At 43.2% G+C, this 16,866-nt stretch overlaps 1 protein-coding gene across 1 annotated transcript in view; it reads right to left on the reverse strand.

Annotated features, from left to right (window-relative positions):
• Positions 1–16,866, reverse strand: part of LOC146591094 (SH3 and multiple ankyrin repeat domains protein 3-like) — an 88,169-nt gene that overhangs the window by 68,185 nt on the left and 3,118 nt on the right. The window contains exon 4 of the mRNA XM_085313472.1: positions 4,012–4,120. Within this exon, the coding sequence (XP_085169598.1) occupies positions 4,012–4,120 (109 nt within the window). The remainder of the gene's footprint in view (positions 1–4,011; positions 4,121–16,866) is intronic.

Below are 16,866 nucleotides of genomic sequence, written 5' to 3' on the forward strand. Positions count from 1 at the left end.
GATAACTGGGCATTCTTGAAAAATAATGTGTATGTGATCCAAAACTACATGTCCATAAATCACAAGGAGAACTATTACTTCCTGCTCAGTCCAGTTCAGCAGTGAAGTGACAACAGCAGTTACAAACAAAGAAAACTGTAATAACAGGATATGATGAAAAAGACAGTAATCATTATAAAGTGAAAATTAGGAAATGATGGACAATAACAAGAACTAATGACACAGAAATAAAGAAATCCTTGGTTGGCATGGCAAAGAACTATCAGAGAGGAGTTTTGTTGCTGTTGTGTAGAACACAAGACAGAAAGATTTCTTAACACCAGTGCAARCCAGTCACTAGGCAGATAGTGTGTAATTGCTAATAAACACAGACAGCAAAATGACCAACAATTTATTTTTAATCTTGCCTTGTGCTTTGGAAATAAAATATTTTCCATTCTATTAACAAATAAAAGGGATGATATACAACATCCACGAGAAATAAACAATTTATTCAAGCTCAGGTAACTCATGCCAAAAATCCTTAACTTCTTTCTGAAGGTCTTCCTAGTCCAATGATGTTCAATTTTAATACATTTTGAAATACTGGGACATTCCAAAAAACTAAAAGAATACCAGTGTTGGGGCAGCGTTCAGAAAGGGATAGTAGRATGATCCATGAAACCACTAGCCAGAAAAATAATACTCACCCTGGGAAAAATCTGGGAGCATTTAATTGACACAGCATTAAAGAATAACTGTATCATTAATATCAGCCAAACAGGTTTTACCAAAAATAGGTCTTGCTACTCACTCCTAATTCCTTCCCTTGAAAAGTTACAAGTTTGATTGATGCAGATAGCCATATTGATGCGAGACTCACGTTCAGCTGAGTCCCACATGACATTAAAAACTAGCACTGTAAAATGTCAGATAAGTGTGTTCTTAATGAATTAAAATCCTGCTAAAGGGAAAGACTCAGAGTGAGGAATGTGGTCAAATGTATGGGTACTTCCAGTTCTCTGAAGCGTTGGATTTGACTCTATATTTTCATCAATTATCTCGAAGTAAATGTATTGACCATTTGATCAGATTTGCAGGTGATACAAAGCTGAGAAGATTGCTAAAGATTAATYGGGACTGGGTAATCCCAGAACCAAAACCAGGAGACATTTGGGTCACATCATAATGCCACAGGATGCATCTTCAGAGGAGCCCAGGGTGAATATTATCTTTTGGGGCAGAGAAGGTGGACTGTTCTGACTGTCCTGCACTGCCAGTGGTGGCTGTGCTCTAGGAAGTCACAGCTTTGCAAAACCCTCCTGTCTCTGTGAGTGAAGCCTGACCCTCGCCATAAGCACTGCTGTGGCCAGTAGCCCTGAAAGTAGATTTGTTCCCATCTTGCTGTTTCCATGTTCCAGTTCAGGCTGTGCAGGAAAGTTAAATGGGCACAAAACAAACTTTCCGAAACAAACAAACAAGACCCCCATACAAGGCRCTTTCTAGTGGCTTAGCTATGATCCAGCTCACATGAGCCAAACAAATCCCAGCATAAGGCAGAGGGCAGGACTGTGATGCAGAAGCAGGAACAGGAAGGGTGAACACTTTGGGCCCCTTCGTCTAGCAGGAGCTCATCAACTTTGAGTAACAGAGGACACTTTCTCTGTGAGAAAGGCAGGTCACTCCAACACTCCCCAAACAAGGTTGCAGCCTTGCAAGAGCTAATGTAGCCCTAGGATGCCGGACAGCAAGGACCGGAAGGCATGCTGTATCCATTTGTGATAACAGTGGTACTGGAATACACAGGTGTCCTGGTACCCGCATTCTTAAAAGCCTTTTAAAAATGGAGTAGTGATATATGAACTACAAAAATGACAGTAAAACTGGAGAACATACCTTCAGATGAAAGGTTGAAGGAGTTCAGTCTCCCTTTAATTTAGTAAAAGGAAGTTTGAATGTTGATTTGATTACCATGTATAAATACTTTCATATGAAGACATACCAGAGACTCTAAAGTGCTCTTTATCTAGATGATAAAGTATAACGACAGCTGGATGCTGAGGCATACAAATTTAAATGATATATGAATTTTAAACAGTGYGGGTGATTAACTAAATAACAAAGGAAAGGCATGGATCCTCTGTTCCTTGAAGTCTTTGATTCAAGATTGATGACTTTCTGGAAAATACATTTAAGTTTTACTTAACACACACACATGCACATGCACTTGGACTCCATGCAGAGTGACAAGGATCCAGTGACATATAGGAGGTCAGGTTAGGTGGCATAATAGTCCCATCTGGTCTTAAATTCTAAGATTCCATGGACACTGAAAGGCAATTTTATGTCATTCTTTGAAGCACAAGAAACAGGTTGTAAAGCAAGTAGTAAAGTGGTTTTGCACAAGATTTAGGACTCTGAAAGTGAGGTGTCCCAAGACTCACTCTGTTCCAACATTCTATTTTCACATCTTGTAACATCCCCTATGATTTTGCCTCCAGTTCTGAACCCGATCTACATGACTAGTTGGATCTTTTTTTTCCCCCCTTCTATATTTAAAAGTCTTTTCAGTATTCAAGAGCTTTCTCCTGTAATCATCTACTCTTCTGTGAAATAATACTCAGGTTGAAACCATATTAGATCCAAACTTTCCTAAGATCCTTTCAAGCAACACACTGCATTCCACAATATAWTATCCTTTGGAAAGCTTAATCAGCTTTAGAAGTATGGAAGATTCCCTTTAGAAAGAAAGATCCCACAAAACATTTGTAAGGTCTCAGACAAAAATCAAAAAGAACCAGGGCTGAGCAGTTTGGCTATGCTCCAGAGCAGACAGTGAACATACTTGCATGTATTAACATTTTATTTCTCATACAAGCACCAAAGCACCAACTTGTCATGACAGTCCAGCAGGATCAGACACAGCAGCTACACCAATAAATTAAACAATATAAACATTTGAATAGTCCTTGCCAGAGTCTGGCTGAACCACTTTTCACTTTACCAGTTCAGAAGCTGGCATAGGCCAAGGACTATTTCCAAAAGTGGCTGTGTCCAGACTGCCTTATCTGAGAGGACAAGAGAGGGTAATAGTAGGAAAGCCACCATACTGTGCCAGCTGATCTTGGTGCCAAAGAATGGCCTGTACACATTAAATTGCTAGTACAGAGGTAGCCAGCATTTCAGAATCAACCTGAAAAAGCATCCAACTCAACCAGAAGYACAGACAAAATTAATCATCAGATTGGAGACTGCTCACGGGTAGGAAATGTGCCCAAGATTAACGCACATGCAAATCCAACTCGCTATACTAAACAGTAATAAACTGCTTTATTATAAAACAGAAACAATAGAAGTAGTAACTCCTCTTTCAGAACAGCCCTACAAGACTCCACAAACACAGGAATGAAGAGAAGTTCTCTCACACTACAAAATCAGTAAAAAACACACTGGAGTCATTCTCACTTCTTACATCCAGGACCACACATAAAACTCAACAACAAGCGCTCTAGAGATCTGACCACTCTAGGGCAAATTTTATCCTCTTTTAGACTGAAAAATTTTGAGGAACCCAGAAGCCAAATTTAATTTTCCTTTCCCCAAAATACTTCTTAAATCTTCTCACTGCTTCATGAACAGTTCCTCAGGCTGCAATATATATTCTCCCAACCTGCCAGTCCCAGAGACAGTCTCATCTTCCGAGAATCCCAGACTGACAGATGTGCAGTCCCACAATTGTTTYATTTTATCCCACATTCTTGGACTAAGCACCTTTTCCCCCAACACTATCTTCTGCCAAGAACATTTTTAAGTTCATGTTCCAAGGCCTCCAGGAGCCAAAAATCATATGAAGATAATTACTGAGAAATTCTACTTATACTCACTCCTTTGTCCCAAACCTTACGTTTCAGACAATATTTGCTATACCCCCTCAGAAACAACCACTCTCCCAAAATCCTACTGCATCCCCTAGACACTTTGCCCCCTAACTATGTTCTGTCATCCTCCCCTCTCTGGAGAAGCTAATCTCACCTCCAGTATCCGGATCATGAAAGTTGGGGTCCAGGCCCTTCTCCAGGAGTCTGCAGACCTTCTCCACATTCAGCATTTGCACGTACTCCATGAACTTCTTCAGATTTGCCTGCAGCATTGACAGCCCAGGAAAACACAATACACAGTGTTAACACCCCCCTAAGAAGAAAGAAGCCACAAGAGAATATACTCATTCAGGAGACTCAAGGAAACCAGCAAGAACAATGGGACAGCACCAATCAGAAACTAGGGCACATATTTATTCCCAGACCTCTGAACTTATTAGAGAGTATGTTGCAAATCTATGCAGGACATGCTCTTCCCCTCCCACCTCTCAAGGCTGGAGATCACTGGATCATTTCATGGAAATCATGAGGGGCTGACAGTCACCACCCTTTGCCCCCCACTTGCCCATAGACACCTACGCACCCACCCTGCAAATGCACTCTTCCAGTTTGTGTACATGAGGACAAGCATACATATTGCGTAGCTGTGACACAGACTTATCACCACTCATTCTTCACATATTCTTCAGCGAGATAGTGCAATGCCTGCTATGGAAGGTGCATGTCGACTGCCTGTTAAGTAGCAAACTAATAAAGGTTAAACATACTATCCAGGGTTTTACGTGTCTCATTGCAACATCCTGTACATTGCTTTGTGGCCCAATCTCATTTTAAAGTGTTTTAACCTATCTGCCTGCTGAACTTAAAGCAATTAGGAAAAAAGACCAAGCAGCTCAAACACCGACTATTGTTGTACAGTGTAATGAGTACGGCCATCATACTGTCTGCTGTGAAATTGTTTTATTGCTGATGCAATTTTCCACCTCGGGCCAGAGACTAAATCTGCTTTCCTGAAGGGAATGAATGCTCAAAAACTCTCCTTTAAGTTTACCAGGTTGTTTCTGGGGACTCCCCCCCCCCACTTTCTTTTTCTCTTTTGGGCAGCTATGCATGACATACATTATTTTAACAAATTTCACAATAAGGCATAAATTTAGAAATTACAACTCTACCCAGGCAGCATTGGAATGAACTACAATGTGAAAACACTCATTCCAGACATGTTTCCAAACCAGTTTTTCAGATCTTCAAGTATAGGCTTACATATATATATGTATGAATATATGTATACATATATGTGTATATATATATATGTATATATGTGTATATATATGTGTGTGTGTGTGTATAGATATGTATATATTATATAAGCCTACATTTTATATATACACACACACACATACACTTTTACTTTGAGCTCATCCATCAAATCTTGCAGTAGTCAGCCTAGGAAGGGGCTCTTGAAAGTGCTTGACACAGCAGAAACACTTTGCAATTAGTCAAGGGAGCTCTTTAGGAAAAGCTTTAACCAACCAGTCAGGCTACCCTTAGTGGTTGAGGAAGAGTGCTAGAACCACTCCATAGTTGCTGAACACTTCCRAGCAATGCAGATTTTCCACTCCACAAAAAATTTCAAATTTCAACATTCCCATAATTTGACATTAAAAAAATTGTCTCTTCCACAAGACAAAGTGAATTCCATCAAAGTGCCTCACTTCAAATTTCATTTCAAAAGCTTCTAGTTGAAAAACAGAAAAAAAATTCCAAAAATACTAACAGAAAACATTTCTGAGTCTTTTCAGATTTCTAAAAACAAAAAACAAAAAAAAAAAGTTTTGCACAATTTTGATTTTTTCAAAATGTAATTTTCTAAAGGAAAAGCTTAATAGAATTTTTAGAACCAACTCTGCAGAGGAGTCTGCAAATGCCAAAAGCTGGGAATCCACCAAGCTCACCTTTGCTGTTTTGCTAGCATGCTGAGAAGACAGTGGTGGGAAGTTATACAGAAACAACACCAAGATGAGACTTTCTAAGCATGAGGCAAATTAAAATTGGGCTGTCAACCTGATTTAAACTAAATTCATTCTCTGTACGGTTAGTCTACATAACCAAACTCAAAATATATAGCACTTTTTTCTAAAACCATTGATGCCATAAAYAAGCCATGCCATGTATTTAAAATTATCTAGCCACTTTAGTACACTACCCCCTGCAATGTTATGCCATCTCAGCAGAGTTAATTAACTCAGGCAAAATATTATGGTAATGTAGAACTACTGTGCTTTAGCTAGCACCAAAAATACTTGCTCCAAACATCTGCATAGTCATACATAGACCCRTGCAGAGATGTCAGTGCCAMAAAAACACACAATCAGAAGCATAAAGCCACCGAATGGAATTCAGTCACAAGGTTCACTGCTCCTAATGTCCCTAGGGACAGCAGTGCAGCAAGGCAATGGTCAAGAGCAAAGAAGTAAAATTAGGCATTAGCTAGAGAGGGCTGATGCCACAGTCTCATCCCCTCGGTGCAGAGACACAGTCCTGCTCTCCCTTCCCTACACCTCACTCATCACCAGATGCACCCCACTGTGGCCCTCTGACCACTGCCAGCAAAGAAACCAGCCAGCCACTGACAGGGTCACCAAAAACCCAGCAGCATGGCGGGACAGTGCTGATGCACTAGCAATGAGAAGTTACTTAAAGAGCAAAAAGGGTCAGGTCTCCAGCATCAGGAGGGGATGCAGATGTTTACCAGAACAGTAAGCGATTCTCACAGCATGAACATTTGCGTYGTGAGCAGGGCAAAAGGGGAATGAGCACCAATTGCTGCAGGGCATAAGCTTTGCCTTTTTGGATGGCAAGATGTTCCCTTGGACCTCGCTGTTACGTTATCCYTCCCCCAAATCTCCCCTTGCTCCTTAAGTAATTAAGGCAAAATCCATTTCCCAATGCCCATTTCAACATCTCTTCAACTATTTCCATAAATAGTGCAACACTCTGAAAGAAATCACAACTGCATGTCAGCACTAGCAAAGACWGGACTTGAGAACTCCAGCAACCACTTCTAGGATATGGACAACAAAACAGCCCTCTTTCCAAGCATGACTCAGCTGCACAGAGTTAACCCTGTTCTTCCCACTCGCGTTTGTCCATATGTCCCTTCCTTTCCCTCTTAAGAGCAGCTTACTGGCAGCGAAGTACCCAACCTAACTCAACAAACCATGCTCCACACGACCTAACTGAAGCCAAGTTAMGTGCTGTCTGCAAGGCCCTTTCCTCTTAAGTCTATTGCCTCTGTCCAAACAGCACAGGATTTCTGCAGGAGCACTGACTTCGCTAATGTGAAGGGTCGGCATTCCCAAGGGCAGGACAAGGTTGTCCTTCTGTGTTGACCTCCTCTCCCCACACACCCTGCTGCTGCAGAGACTGCCTTTCTGCAGTGTGGAACTAAACTTGCAGAGTRTTTAGGAGATGTTAGGTGTGTTCAGGTGATGCCTACAGCAGTGTCAGTCCCTGTGATAACTGTGTTGGTGTAGATGAGCCAACATCAGTAGACATGGGACGTTTGGGAACAAATGCCTAGGAGTGGAAACAAACAAGGGATGTGATCCCATGCAGTATGGCATCCTGTCAAGCACCACCCCCCACACTGCTCTCTAGCCAGAGCTCTGCAGTCTGCCCTCTCTCTGCAAGCACCTTCTGCCCACCACAGGACYAGCCGTAGGACTCCCCTCGCCGCTGCGCATCCTGCTCCACTCATGCTCCCAGATGACGCCTCACTCCACAGGATGGCAGCACAAACTCACAGAGGACAACCTTGYCTCCCTCATCACCACTGCCCTGAGGCCACTGAGCCAAAATCCTCCCTGGGGCCTCCCRCAACAGAGACATGTCTTCTGCAGGCTCTCCTCTCCATCCAGTAGCAGCTGAGACCTCAGCTCATTTCCTCTCCGTGGCCCACTAAGAGCTCTAATGTCAATCGAAATACAGAAGTGCCCACGGACTGACGTACAGTGCAATACAGAAAAGCCCTCAAGTAGCTGAGCAAACCTCTCTCCCTGCCAGCCTCCTTCCTCCTCACCCTCTGTCAATGTCCCATCCACCTGGAAAGGCCTTCTCTAAACACCAGAGTAAAAGTCCTACTGTAGAGAAGTCTACAGCAAAACTCTGAGTGTCTGCAAAGGCAAACACTGCACCTCAGTATACGCAACAGTGGTTCATGACAATTTCATTTTTATGTTGTTATTAAACACATTTCAGATAGTAAATTGAAGCTCTGCTCTGGAAGTTCTGCCTCTCATTCTGTTCTCATTTACAGCTCCAGGAATGTGTCTTACCCAGACCATCAGTGTCCGCTAGCAGTGTGCTAGAATGTATTTCTATTATTCTATGTGCTCAGGAGTTTAAAACATAAGTTTTGATACCAGGAAGTTGATGTCTACTTTAATGGAAGTTTTTATATTTAAAAAGGAAAYTGAATAAAAAAATGTATGAGTAAAAAGAATATGCAGAGGAAGGCATCCCTGATTCTGGGATTTGCATTCTTTCTCTGTAGATGCCTGCTTCTCATCATGGTTCCCACATACCAYGCAAGCAATAATGGCTTTATACATGGAATTTACCTTGGGGGTAATCAATTACTATCTTGACTTCCCAGATGAAGAACAAAGAAGAAAGTTCACCTATCMAAGATTTCAGACCAAATCTATAGCAAAGCATCAAAAATAATTTGTCAAGTCCAGAGACTTAACCAGCTAAATTTTACAAAAAATAGTATTTTCTGTTTTCATCAGTTTATAGCTGCTTATTTGCCTGACAGTGTGTTTGAGCCTGAGTTAGGAGTTCTCTGCCATTCACAAACTTAAAAACAGAGAAGGCCAAGAAGAAGGCAAAGTGACCTCTGATCATTGCTTGCCCAGTTTTGCTACTCTGAGTTTGGTCCTAGGCCTCAGTGAACAACCAAAATGCCTAACAAAACCAAGAACATAAACAATGAAAAAGACCRTTTACCAGAATTGTAATGTTATAACATTACAAGAATTCCGTACTCAGAATTTACATGACATGACAGCCTTGTTACACTTACAAATGAATCTGAAACAAGGCATTACAAGGAAAGGTACAAAAAAAGTTGTTTGTAACCTAGATCATGTCACGGATCARGCTGTAGCATGGACTTACTAAGAGTTGTGCTTGTGCAACTGAAGCAATGAAGTGTGGCAGGAGACAGGAACTAGCAGCCAGGAATAGGGTCACCTTAAGCCAGCTTCACCGCCAAAAGAAAGAGGGTTTGGACCTGCACTCTGAGCAACCAAGCAGCCATTTGAGGGACTACAGTAGTTTGATTTTAGGCTCAGAGAGCAGCAGCACTCACAAAAGCTTCCTTATGCTTYCCATTATAAAACAGTTTTTGTTTCTTACTCATTGACAAAGGAGAAGTGGACAATTAAACCAATTAAGCTGTTTTCCAGAATAAAATTAGATAAAAACATATTGTTTCAGTTAACTTAAATATTTCTATGACCACAAAGAGAGCCATTTCTATATGCAAACTCTTGGGAGGCACTCTGCTACTTCCCAATTAGCTACACAGGACTATACCAATAGTCAGGTCTGAGAAATAACATCAATGAGATTATGCAAAAGAACAGGAAACTGCCAATTAAGATATCTTAGTCACTATACATTTCAAACCAATGCATCATGATCCAGGAACGCTCACCCTTGAAGGCCCCTTGTGCATCTTGCCTTCACAAGGTAACAACTAGAGAGTTAAAATACCACATTAAAAATTCTTGTTCATTCCCAGCACATCCTGGCTATGTTTTAAGACCTGCCAGAAAGGACTGGCAATCAGGCCTGGGGAGCCTCTGTGAAATAACTCCTCCTGTGCTACAGGTGTCCGACAACAGGAGAGAGGCACTGCCTCCTCCCACCAGTTGTCCGCAGCATAAAGATACAGTTCCTGCTGGATTTAGTCAAACAGGCATGTTCCTAGCAATTTAATGCAGGCAAATCTAGTGAAAGTAAGGTTGGACCTGGACCTGGATACCAAGGTCAAGAACATTGCACAGAGCTGACCAAACAATTTAACCAAAATCAAACTGGTGTTTCTTGGCACGCTGCAATCACCACCCGCAGCCAGCCATCCCCACCAGCTCCCTTCTYGCGCAGGGGACAAGGCAGGGAGTCCCTGCCTACCCACACCTGGCCGTATCATCACAGAAAACATGGGCAGTGGCCTCATGGGTTTCCACGAAGGCATATAACAAATCACAACTTCGTATCAGCTTTAATTTTTTCATTTAAGTAATATTTCAGTCGCACTAAAGGCATCTCTCAGCTTAAAAATACCTTTGTTTAAAGCTGAGTTTACAGTACACAACTTATGCTAAGATCTGTACTTACAAGCATTTTTAAAAAAATGATTGATTAAATGGTCTTTATGCCAATAGTCATAACTTAAAGGCTGCTTTTTCTGATTAATGTTCAGAATCAGAAACAAAACATATTTAGCTTTTGAAGTCAACTTAAATGACTATGTCACAAGTGTTCTGTGGCTGGAGACATTATATCCAGTTCACACAAYGAAGCAAATGGTGGTATTTATGTTTTTCCATGTTGTTTTTTCAGTTTATGTAGCACGGAAAAAGCTTTCTATGTGATTGTTTTTTATTTCATTTCAGCTAGAAAGACAGTATATTTTCCTTATTATTTGGACTGATTCACTCACAGCTGAAAGAAGATTTGAGAGCTTAGAAATTTAGAAAGCTTGCTTTTCTCACCCAATCTATGAATAAAACCCTGGAATGAGATTTCATTATTCTAAGAAATTCAAGGATTTGGGGCCAGGTTTCCAAATGTATTAAGGTGACTAGACATGAAGAGAACAGAGCAAGTGTCAGATTCCCACTGAAATCAAGGGGAGCYAAACAGATATCTAAACCACTTAGGCAATTTTAAAACCTTACTAGATGCTTTCCTATTTTCTGGCATCTAAAGAATTTGTGATGAGAACCACTAAAGCACACAAAATCTTCCTTTGTTTAAAAGATCAGTCAGCTTTAAATACAAAAGATACATACTGATAAATTACTCTTCCTCTTCTGTATCTCATATATTTAAGGAACATTTATTTAAGTGATAAAGACACAATTTAAAATGTTATTTTGCTTTAATTTTAACTGAATTCCAGCTTCCATCCAAATGCAGTTTGATACAAATCAAAATAATCTAAAATAATCATATGCTCATAAATATATCACATCTCATTTCCTATATGTAAAAATTAAAACTTACATGTATTTATATAAAGCTATTCAATTACTTAAATAAACATTCATAATGCATCTTGCCAAGAGCAAAAGCACCATAGTTAGTGTAAAGATATAGTGATTTGCAAATCAGTATGTCTGAATGGCTATACCAAGCAGAGAGAAGCAAATTTTCTCTGGAGAGGAAAACCAAAACATGGCAACAACTCATGTAAATAAAGTTAAAGACTAGAATAAGATTCGCCTTGCTGCTTTAAATTGGTGTCACGCACCTTCCTCGCCACCACTCTCCACAGGCCCAGTCCATCTCCATCACACTGCTGGCAGAGGCGGTGTGAGTGGCCGGAGCATGGGGCTGGAGGTCGAAGTGCCAGGACGGAGGTCAGAGTGCTGGCACGCCGTAGCACAGGCTCCTGCTGCTCCAGGAGCAGGGCTGACGCAGGCTCTCAGTGAGCTCTCCGACGCGGCAGAGCACACCAACTACTACATTTGCTACCGTGTCATCTGGAAACCCACCGAGAAGAAATTCTTTCACAGTGCTGCTGTTCCCAGGAAACAAGATGGAGGAGCCTTGTGAGAACAAACAGGAGTTGAATACCTGGGTCTACTCTTATCCGATAGYCTGGGAGCCACAGTGGCTAACGCCCAAACCCCAGCAACCTCTTGCTCCATCTTTTCTATTGCAATTACAAAGTCTCCGGTGCTTCAGCTCAATTTGYGTATTATTACTCAAAATGCTCAGTGTCAGCAGATAACTGCTAAGCACGTTTGAGGCATGTTTGCAGAAGTGAGAATGAGGTTAATTGTCAGGAACATTCTTGGGGAAGGAGGGGAGCACAGCTCCCAGCTGTCCAGCTGGCAGCCATTGTGTTGAGTCCATTATCCTCCATTAGCAAGAAATTGGGGRAAAAAAAAATCCCACCATACACACCACACAGCCTCCAGAAAAAAAAAAAAGCTCATTGAGAGGAAACTGGTTCGAGGGAACAAGCTTCTCTCTCTTGAATTGAAATGAAAGAAAATAAATGAGATATTCTTCTCGCAGAGAAATTATTCTGTCACTTACTATTCATCACAAGCTGGGTGCAGAGGGAAGCCAACCACAGAGGCCCAGCTCTGCTGTGCTGCAAGAACAGGAAGACAAAACAGCCCCTTCACACCAAGCGCATGCCCATGTTTCTACTCAATGGCCTCYCTTTGGCCTGTGAGCAATTTCAGTATTGAAGAAAGACTAATCTTTTCTCAGGGTCTGGTTCGTTCCAAACACAGACAGAACTAAGACAAACCACCGACTTTCAGARCATGGCAGATGCCACTGGGACACGGTCACTAGGAAGAGGCTTGCTGAAAAACACTGATCTCTCCTCCCTCAGCAGCAGCAGTCTGACAAGCTCTCACAGAGGCTATTAAGCAGCAGCAAATAGACACGTAATTGATTCCCACAAGAGTCAAATAATTGATTTCATTACACAAGAAGGTTCAAATGCTGTCTCTGAGGCTGCCTCAGTGCTTCTCCAAGCATTGCTTGAAGCACTCCAGACATGAACAAGAGTGAAGCCCTGCAGGGGGACTTTCTGTTTTGAGGTACAAGCCATGGAGGAGGGAGAGGACTGGGCACGGGTCCTCTAGCCATACTTGTARTCCTGCAGAGAGCACCTCCCCAACAAGCAGAGCTCTCCCAGGGACAGTGTCGGGTGCTCTGCTCCAAGTGCTGCACTAGGGCAGTACAGACACCACAGTCGGAACCAGGTTATTSTCAGTTTATCCCACCATGTTGGTTGAAGTCAGTGTGCATGTGGTTTCCCAGGAGTTGGTGCTATTACACAGCTGCACATCTCTTCGTGATACTTTCCTGCAAACTTCTTCACCATACAGTATTTACTGCTGGCATTAACAGGTACCCTCTTCTCTTCAATCTAACATTCAGGGAAACAACTACATTTAAAATAGGGTTGCAAATTGGACTGGGACCATGGTACTACAACTTTAATGGGAACTCCCAAGYTGTGTTCGGATGGCCTGCTCCCTCATGAGCTACCAGCCCATCTTCTCCTGGGGAGCATCACACAAGACAGTGCACTGATATTCCCTAAGAAACAGCTGAGAGAACAGCCAGGGCAGGAGGGGAGTCTCTGCTTTGAATCCTGAAACCAGCACCAGGAGGAACAAGTCCCTGGAGTGGTTGGTAGAAGGACTCCTTTGATGCCTCTTTTAGGAACAAAAAAGGTTTCCCTTAAGACACATGAAATCTGGATCCTAAAAGTTTGGAAAAAATATTGAAAGGAAAATTTAAAAGAAAGTTATAAAAAATTGTTACATATGCCATTTTTAAAGCACAAGCCCTTTTGTACAGGTAGCTGTCCGCAACTGTGCATGGGGAGGTCTTGTGCACTAGGCAGCAGCTCAAGCAGCTSGGGTAATGCCAAAGTGACAAGGCACTGCATCGGCGAGCCCATGTCTTTGCAGACGCCCCCAGAGCTCAAACCAGAGCTCCTCTCCTGCCTCGGAGAGGGGAGGGTGTGAAGAGGCTCTGCGCCCCTTCCTCGAGCCGTGGCCTTGGCTCTGGGGGCCCCGGCAGCCCACAGGCTTGCTGTGTAAGCACCACTCGGGCCCACAGCACCAGCATGGGCAGCTGAATAGGGCATATGGGGCTTGGGAGCGACCATGCAGCCCATTCCTAGGGACACAGGGACATGGTCCCATCCCTCCCAGTGCTGCTGGACTAGCTCTGCACYCTGCCATCACAGCCAGGCAGGTGCAGCACCACCGGGGACCCACCACACCAGCCTGCCCCACTCTGAAATGCCCCCCAGTCACTTGCCCCAGTGGTTATCAGAAGAGGATGCTGGGCTTGATGGACTGCAGCCACTCAGGCCAGCCTTCTCTTGCTCTTAGCCATTAAATCTGCAACCATGCCCCTTGTTTGTTCATTTGACTGGGTATGGAAGAAAGAGGGCAGAGACAAGTGACATGTCTCCTGCAGCAGAGACGCAGGACAGACCTTGTTCATATCTGTTTTTTCAAATGCTGGTTGTATATAAGTTTTATRTATTTCTTGCTGTAGAGGGAGGTCCACGGATACAGACAGAGCTGATGGCAATGAAAACAGCCTRCAAAATATCACCATTGCTGTCCATCCACAAGCTTCAAACACTTGCCCAGGCTTTGATCACRTTTAACCACTGTTAATGCAACATGTTTACCTGCAATGTAACCTCATCCATCTAGAAAGGAGCTACAGACCCTCTTCATACACCACTTCCACCTAGGTCTGCACAAAGCCGCATCAGCATACTCACTCCTCCTTATTAAACACATGTGACATGCTTTTGGSCAAGATCCTTCACAGCCTGCCCTTGCCTATCTCCCACTACCCTCCCCAGCATCGCTGCAGTCACAGTGCTATCTCCCATTGCCCAGGTGCGTCTCCAGGTGAGCACTGCCTCGGCATCTCTGCAGCTCCTCAGACAGAGCTGTGCCAACATCCTCCCTCCCATTCATCGCAGACCCCTCTCTTGCTCTAACACCTACAGAGAAGTTGACGACAGCTTCACTGCTAACACGCTACAAGTGTTGTCTACCAAACTGACTATCACTCTCATTGTTTCTTCATCCTCCTCAGCCTGTCTGCATCCATCTGCCTGCACTCATTCTCGTCCCTGTGTTTGGTCTGYATTTCACTTCTGTAATCATAGTATGTGCAGTATAACAGGACAGAGATGGTTATCACTTCTGRGGTCTATACTAATATCAGTCATCTGCAACAGCAGTGGAATATGTGCTGCTAGTAATTACCGGGTTTAACCATGCTACTTCTCTCCCCTCCAAGTTGTCAATATCCCAAGACTTTTGGTAGCACARTGTCCTTTCTGGACATTTTGGTAAATGCTAAGATTTTTCTGTCCATTTTGAAGTAAAATGTGACTGTCCTTTTCTAATAAACATTTTTGTGCATTCCCATTTCAAAACGGTCTACTGCAATTCAGTGGAGAAAAAAAATCTATAAGAAATGCCACTGCCTGTGGGTCACAAAAGGTACAAAGGAGTGAAACTGACTGGTTTTACSGAGTCACTTTGTTGTCCCTGGCAACCTAAGAAATCAGTTTCCTCACTTCACAGAACAAGTCTATTGGCACTAAAAAGGGGGAGTTAATTCTAATTTTTCTTAAATTCTTAAATGTCAGGTACGAATCATGTTTCACCATCACTAACCTGACAAAAGAGTATAGTAGGATATATTGCTGCTAAAAGCCACACATCATAGATTCTGAACAGTTTTGCACTCTCCTTTCATTCAAACCAGCCCATCAGCCACACACCTAGAGATTTCACATACATCACAGCCCCAGGAGGAGTCCCACAATTGCATGTCCTAAAGCTATTCCCTCTCCCAGCACTTGAAAATGCTGCATCTAGGAAACAATATTTTACTGCCCCAAAACTTAGGCATTACTTAAAAAAAAAATGCGGAATCCATCCCATTCTCATGACTTTAGAGACGTGCAGCCCGCGTCATACTGCAGAGGAATCTGCTCCGTGCATCTGTTTTCCTGCAGGAAAACATCAGCATCCTTAAYGCACAAAAAGAAGTAGAAACCAAGGCAGCAGTAGACCTAGATGTACAAGCCCCTGTAAGTGAGCAGTCACAGAGGAAGGTACCAAGCCACGTTCCCTGAGTCATCTCAGAGATACCTTGCAGCACATTCAAAGTGGAGCTGGGGCTCCCCCTGCCCTGCCTTCCTGTGCACTTTGCTGCAGCATCCCTCCACAGAGTTGTGGCTCAGCCCTGGAGCCGCACTGCCCCTGGTATTGTCAGCGCCAATCACGCTGACAGTGGAGGTGACAAAGCAGAAGCAGACAGTACCTCGCTCTTGGCTTGGGGTCTGTTGTCCCTAGAAGTTTGCCTTTTGTCTTTCTGTTCAGCCAGCTTCCTTCCCAGAGAGGAACCCAAGTCCTGCCCCGTACTCTCTGCGAGCCCAGCTTTCTGTGCCCCTGTCATCCTCAGGCAGGCTGCAGGGACAGGCATTGAGCATGCACATACTCATGCTCTAGCCTCACCCTCTCCAAGCAAAACAGCAGCAATCAGTGCTGGGTAACTTGCACCGCCACCAGCTTTCAGAGTCGTCATTCTGCAAACGAGCAGCCGGCATTTGTCTCTCACAGGCGTGCACACACACACACACACACACACACACACACGTGTCTTTGTGCTCTCCCTCTGTGACTGCTTCCTCTTCTTCCCTTCCACTGCATTGCTACAGGGAGAAGCCTCAGAGGTGGGCTGAGGTTTCCTCTCACATGAGCTGATCTTCAAAGCACAAGTGTCAAAGACAATGCTGCCATACCAAGGCAGGGAAAGGGCCAACCAAAGAAAAYGGACATCAGCATCCTCTTGGCAGGAGTAAATGGGGAGCAGCAGCACAGTATCTCACTGAGATGCCATATGTTAGTGGCAAGGGACATGTTAAAAATTAAAAAAAAACCCTTCATGTTATTTCTAAGTGGAGTTTCAAGCAGAGAAATTAAGTAAATATTAATTAAAGTGCATTTATGGTTATCACACATTCTTAGGGGCAGTCCTCAGATGCTACCATTTGGATCTCCCTGTTATAGGCATCTTCAGCCCTCCCTTTAGGAAATCCACGCCCTACATGACAAGGCTCACAAGCACTGTGATTCATATTTCCTGGCGTCAGGAAGACGCTGAGAGCTTTCCAGATTTGCTGCCTGAATAT

This window comes from Rhea americana, unplaced genomic scaffold, assembly GCF_003343005.1.
Source record: "Rhea americana isolate MKP2758 unplaced genomic scaffold, rheAme1 scaffold_388, whole genome shotgun sequence".
NCBI classification, from domain to species: domain Eukaryota; kingdom Metazoa; phylum Chordata; class Aves; order Rheiformes; family Rheidae; genus Rhea; species Rhea americana.